The following is a 6,352-nucleotide window of genomic DNA, read 5'->3' on the forward strand; positions in this document are numbered from 1 at the left end:
TCTTCATCTCATCTTCTCAGCTCTCCCTGTCCCTTCTCTGGACTTCTTCTCCGTCTGTCTGTCTGCTCTTTTCTGCCCCCCTCTCTTCCACCCTCCCTTTCCTCTTTTCTCTGAGAGAAAGAGACGCAGTAGAAAGAGCTTCAAGGAAATGTAGAGCAACTAACTCTCCTCTCACTCTCCTCTCCTTCTGTCTCCTCTGTCTGTGCTGATTTGTATGTAAACTCGATAGTCTCTGGGAGGGAGGTAGGGAGGGAGCCAGATCCTGCATCTCATCACCTGGCAGGTCACATTTCTCAAGAGCAGGACACAGATAACCCAAATTAATTCACTGAGGAAAATGATGATACTGTCGATTCTGATGTACAATGCGATTAATACGAAAACAATGGCTCCCTTATTCGAACACAGAGGAAACTTTGCTGTATGATTACCTGTAAAATGACCCTGTAGGTGAGGAGACCGTACTTGAGCCCTCTGAAGGCCGAGGAAGACAAAGACCTCTGCTTAACAGTCTAACAACAATCCCATCACATCCTGTGGACCCCTGACGTCACACACACACACACAATGTTAGACTGGCTGCTAACCGTCTTGTCTGCATACACACAGTTGCTTGTGTCCTCCTGTGCGGCTTGCCTCCAATCAATATATTAGGGTGATACTTTGGTACCTTTGTCCTTCTTTCTAAAGGAAGATAAAGAACTAGTCTAACAAAGCAGCAGGATCCCTACAACATTTTCCCATTGTGGGGAGAAATTATTGCAAGGCTGCCAATTAGAAACTTACAGTAATTGCTTGTTTATGAAGCCATAGCAACATGGCATAGATTTGTCCGTACTGCTGTTACTTTTGGCCAGCCCTGGAGTTGTTGTAATTGTTAGTGTCTACGTTTGAATCCCCTCCAACCCCTTTAATTATACCAGTGGTCTCCCCACAATACTCTCTATGGGGAGGGCGAGGGGGGGTGTTTCACACAAATTAGCCACTTGGTTTTAATAACGTACACATTTAATGAATACTTGTTACCTTTCCCAAATGAGTAGTGGCCACCTGATTGAAGGTGTACCACTGTGCAACTAGGTTGTTTGACAGACAGTTGTTTTGAAGTGAGACTTGCACAAAGAATGAACACCATTCTGACACTCCTGGTGTGTGTTGCATGTGAATGTTAGGAGGGGGTCATAAAACCTATTCACGTTATATGATACAGAGGCCCATCTTGACACGCAGTTCAGCTTATTAAAATATCTTTCATCGCACAATGACAAAGACAACAGTGTTCAAGGTCTTGTGGAGTTCAGGGTCACCTCTGCGTGCTGAACTGAATCCATGCACAAACTCTGTGGAAACAACATATTCACAACACATCAGAGAAGCTCTAATTAAGTCTCTATCTATCTTGCTGTGCTCTAGGATAGTGATAATTCTGTCACTGGAGAAGGTCAATAAGCTTCAGGGTTTGGTCTACAGGGTAGATGTAATCTTTAGGTAGGTCAGGTCAGGGGCTGGGTGTAGGGTTGAGGTTAAAAGGTCTCCCTCTTCCTCGACAAATCACCAAGAGACTGTGTTCTCGGTCAACTGACTTGTTTAAACACTTGGTTTGTCTTTACGTCATCTCCCCCACATGCACAATTGAGCACAGCAACAGAACACGACACATGATATAATCGTTCCACACATGCACCACACCTAGCACAACACAGCACAGAAGCACAGTAATATAACACAACACAGAACAACACATAATATCATGCTTCCAAACATGCGCCCCACATGTACACTATAGCACTCCACAAAAACACAGCACAGCAATAGAACACAACCCAATATATAATAATTCCACATATGCAGGCCAACAGCATATCATGTTTTCAAGTTTTTCAAATTCCCATTTGAGGCCTTGGTAACACTTTAGATCCAGGTTCTTGTAATAAGGGTTAGTTTATCAATAAAAAGGCATTAGTAAGTATGTAAGTCTTATTAACACATTATTGTGTTAATAAGCATCTTATAAGGGCCTTATTACCTATTAACTAATGCTTATCTCATCTTACGATAAACCTAACCCATACCCCAGCCCTTAGCTTTACTAATATTATTATTTATATGTATTAATATTATTCTTAACACTTATGGAGTCTTGTTAACACATACTCATGTTGTTAACGCATTTAAAAATATTTATAAGCATCTTATAAGGGACATATTACCTAACTACACACTTAATACAAACAACTGGATTTGGTGTTACTGAGGCCTCTCTGTATTGTCGTGTGTGGTTGTGGTACTGAACTGAACAACGGAGAGTGAGTCTGTATCTGCAATCTTTCTAGCAGGATCCATCGTTAATTAATGAATGACTTGTTAATCCTGTGCTCAGTCAACAGCTCATGCTCCTCTGTTTCACAAAAGCATGCACTGCCACAGCCCCCAGTCAACTTGCACCAGGGCAACCCCAGGTCCCCAACTTCAGGGCCACAGTATCCAGGCCTGGTCACCATCATCTCAGGGTCACCAGCTGAGCCACTCCCATGAGGATATCTCGGCTACTGAACTTAATGAGCCGAATGCTGCAGTTTTTGTCACTTTTTTTTTAAACGTTTTACTTCATGTACTTGCGTCATTCTTGGATGTCTGGTTTCCCATTCCTCACCAGGAACAGAATGACTATGAAATGGTTTACAAGAGAGAAACTAGTGTTGTCCAAACTCAACTTCTCCCTCCTGTCATCCTGTCAGAGGTATCTCCTCATCTTTCTAGTCTTCTGGTCCCGACACCTGTCAGTGGCACGTCTGGTGTTGATATGGAAGGTAAGACACTGTTGTTTGTTTAGTTGGCAATGTAGGTACGGAGTGGCAGAGGGAACACACAGCGCAGTAAGGGCCAGGAACTCTCATCTACACATTGGTGGGTTTCCAAACCGACAGAGCGATGTTCACAGTGAGCAGCAGGCACGATCACCAATGACAGACAGCTGCTGTGGACCCTCCCAGAGAAAACAAACCATGAGTGTAAAATAAACATTTCCAGCTAGCTTGGATACGATAGAGGCTTAATTGCATGTTCAAGTTCTCCAGATTCACAACCTTATGCTCAAATTTGTCATTTGATCCTACACACTTACAAAACACAAATCGACCTACATGTCTGAATAACAGCCCCTGGATGTTCCGGAAACAGCCTAGGCTGGTATGAGTTTAGGACAGGACATAAACATGGATGTGACAGCCCCTTTACAGCAAAGCTGTGGTTTGGTCTGCACTGCCTAAAAAGTATCTCTAACTGCTTCCGAGTTTTAAAGGAAATGTCAATTTAAAGATTCCTTAACCAGCTAGGACAAAAGGATGAGTCATACGGCCCTCCGGTTACAGGCACAACCTGAGTAGGAGAAGGAGGGACTATGCAGTTTGATCTCTTATTCCTCAATATGGGGTTTGTTCTAGGTCTCTCAACCAATCAGTTTTCCTTCAGATTAATCCTCAATCTGTGCTTACCTTACACATTCGGGAAGGGAGAACAGACACACACACAGTCGCACACACACAGAAATGATGCCCCTGCGAGGCAAATATTAGCCAACACAAGGCTATCAGCAAGTGCCATCTGCTGGACCAGAAGGTACCTATAGAGCCAACATACCAAACCACCAGCAACATGGACACTATAGGAGATAGAACAATAGAGAGAAAGGATGGAGGGAGAACGAGGACGAGAGAGAGAGAAATAGACCGACAGAGAAAAAGAGACATGCAAACTCTTTATCAGTACCAGACAGCAGATGTTTCCTACAGCACTGACAAATGTTGAGAAGCTCGATACCACTGGGACTAGTGCTGTGCCTCTCACTGCTCTCTGAGCTGTGTTGTGTAGCCCCACATCCTCTGAGCCATGGATGCCCAATAGCCCAGGCCAGCGCTGAGCAGCACTCATTATCCAGCAGACTTCAAGCCTCCTGGCTTCCTGAACTTTGAAGGAGTGGTGGTGGTTGTGTGAGTGAGTGAGTGAGTGAGTGAGTGAGTGAGTGAGTGAGTGAGTGTGTGTGTGTGTGTGTGTGTGTGTGTGTGTGTGTGTGTGTGTGTGTGTGTGTGTGTGTGTGTGTGTGTGTGTGTGTGTGTGTGTGTGTGTGTGTGTGTGTGTGTGTGTGTGAGTGAGTGAGTGAAGAGGTTAGGTTTATAAAAACAAAGGGGGTACGATATCGTGTTTCAGCTGTTCACCTACAGCTTATGATGCTGCTTTCATTTTATTATGGTGCTTTTGTTTGATTTGTAGTTTCCACCTGTTAAAGCCGTTACATTTCTCGCCGAAGTAGTAAGTTGTTCAGACGATTTTCTCTCTGATCTACCGCCACAATACAGTACCTATTTTACGCATTACGCCCGCAGTGTGTACCATAATTCAGTAGGCTGCGATCTCAAGATACTTTTTGACTGCCACATGGAGGTTAATTGTACACCTCTAGGGTTTGGTTTAAACTCTGGGGGATTTGGTTAAAAGAAAAAACACGACAATTTGGTTACGTCTTATCCAGAGTGCGACTTCTAGAAGTTATCTTTTTTGCTGCAGCTCGTTTCATCGCGAGGAGGTGCTTCAAAGCCGCACAGAATTCTTGAGGCTGCACAAAATCTATTCATACATAGCACGCACTGATAGTCTGCAAGCCTGCATGCCACTTACGCTGGGCTATATCTTAGTTTCAGCTTTTATGTAGGCTATATACACGGAGATGTTAGCCATCAAGTGATAACAGCTGATATTTGGTCGTTATTCTTGCAATGTCAGCAAGCCTCAGCATTTGCCCAGCTTCGCTGTCATGATCTACTCTACTGCAGTGGCAATGTCGAGGAAGCAAAACGTTGGTGCCAAGCGCATCAACTTAAAACACTCTAAATAAGCCTGGTTCAACACGAGGCAACATTTTGCGCAAAATTATCTGTACAACAGCCTGTTGAAAGAAACCTCCTTTCCTCCAAACAAAAATCGCTTTATTTAGCGTGAATTGTTGCACTATTGAAATCCTCAGTAGTTCGACAGTGGTGAATTGGCGTTGTAAATCAGGTCCATGCTCACTTGTGATGGTGATGTGGGCCTATTGAAATCAGTGTCGAATGCTGTGAAGTGGGTGTTTTAGCATATGAAAACAGTTAATTTCGTTTAGGCCAATAATAGCCTAACCAACACACACACCTGCACTGGTCTGTTATGAACCTCAATGTTGTGATAGAGCCTGTGGTAGCGCTTGATATTACTATCTTAGGTTCCATTACAATATAAGGAGACATACTGTGTAGAGCCGTCTTCTCCGTCTGCCTGTGGAAGCCTACCCTAGCTTGTTTAATAGGTAGGTGTTGCAGGGGAAATGCTGCAGCAGCAAACTGGGAATTAAATACCTGTATAGCAGATCACGTAAGATAAGCGACTCAACGATGAACGCTACCAACATTTGAACGCTTTGCCCATCTAAGGTGCTATAATAGCATGTGTCAGCGCGCTATTTAAAAAGTTAGGAGATTGTGGAGCTTTGGTGATGCAGCGTCGTATTGTGACTGTGCGCGGCGCGTCCCTAAGCTGGGCGCTCGCTATAGGCGGTCTACAGGAGAAGTTGTCCCCCCTCCTGCTTCTCTGCATCCGCTCGCTGCACAAATATGATTGCAGATCTATCACCATTACAACAAAGGTACAACACTCACTCACTCAGAGTGCAGTTAAAGGCGAGATGAATGAGCGCGCGATGGCAATGAACTTACCACTTGGATTCTTGGTTTTCTTAAGACTCTTGCCACAAAGACACTGCAGCATATGCGTTCCTTTGCTGAAAATGTTCCAAAGAAACCACATTGATTTGGGCGAAGAGCAATCCAGTGGCTTAAACACCCAGATAGAGATGAGATCCTTGCGGTTGCATAATAACTCTAGTGAATCAGTTTTCCAAAACAAGCCTACAGATTGTAACATAGAAAAATAGGGGATATCCAAGTCCTTCGCGCTTTCATTCACGTGGTGAAATATTCACTATCTGTCGGACTTTGCAGTTGATGTGTTTTTTCTTCTTCTGGCGTATAAATGATGCCACCTTAGCTGGTCGGTTATAAAAAATATACTCTATAAATTGCATGTGTCGAGCCGGAAGGAGACGTGCAGCCGGTAAACAAACTGAACTAGCGTGAAAACAGTGAAACGGCGTATTTTCGAGGAGAAAAACCTTGTTAGTTCATGACTGTATGGAGAGGAGGGTGGATCTGAACAGCATCAATCGGCAGGGGAGGATGCATACACACACTACTGCAATGATAGCCCAAACAAAACACAACACATAGCCGCATTAAGTCCACTTGGTATCTTCTTTAGGCTACAA

General features: G+C 43.9%; 1 protein-coding gene across 1 annotated transcript in view; it reads right to left on the reverse strand.

Moving 5' to 3' along the window:
* Positions 1–5,952, reverse strand: part of fgf14 (fibroblast growth factor 14) — an 85,250-nt gene extending 79,298 nt beyond the window's left edge. Inside the window, exon 1 of the mRNA XM_067255089.1 lies at positions 5,745–5,952. Coding sequence (XP_067111190.1) covers positions 5,745–5,952 — 208 coding nt within the window. The remainder of the gene's footprint in view (positions 1–5,744) is intronic.
* Positions 5,953–6,352: the final 400 nt, after the last annotated feature.

This window comes from Osmerus mordax, chromosome 2 (genome assembly GCF_038355195.1).
Source record: "Osmerus mordax isolate fOsmMor3 chromosome 2, fOsmMor3.pri, whole genome shotgun sequence".
Lineage (NCBI taxonomy): Eukaryota > Metazoa > Chordata > Actinopteri > Osmeriformes > Osmeridae > Osmerus > Osmerus mordax.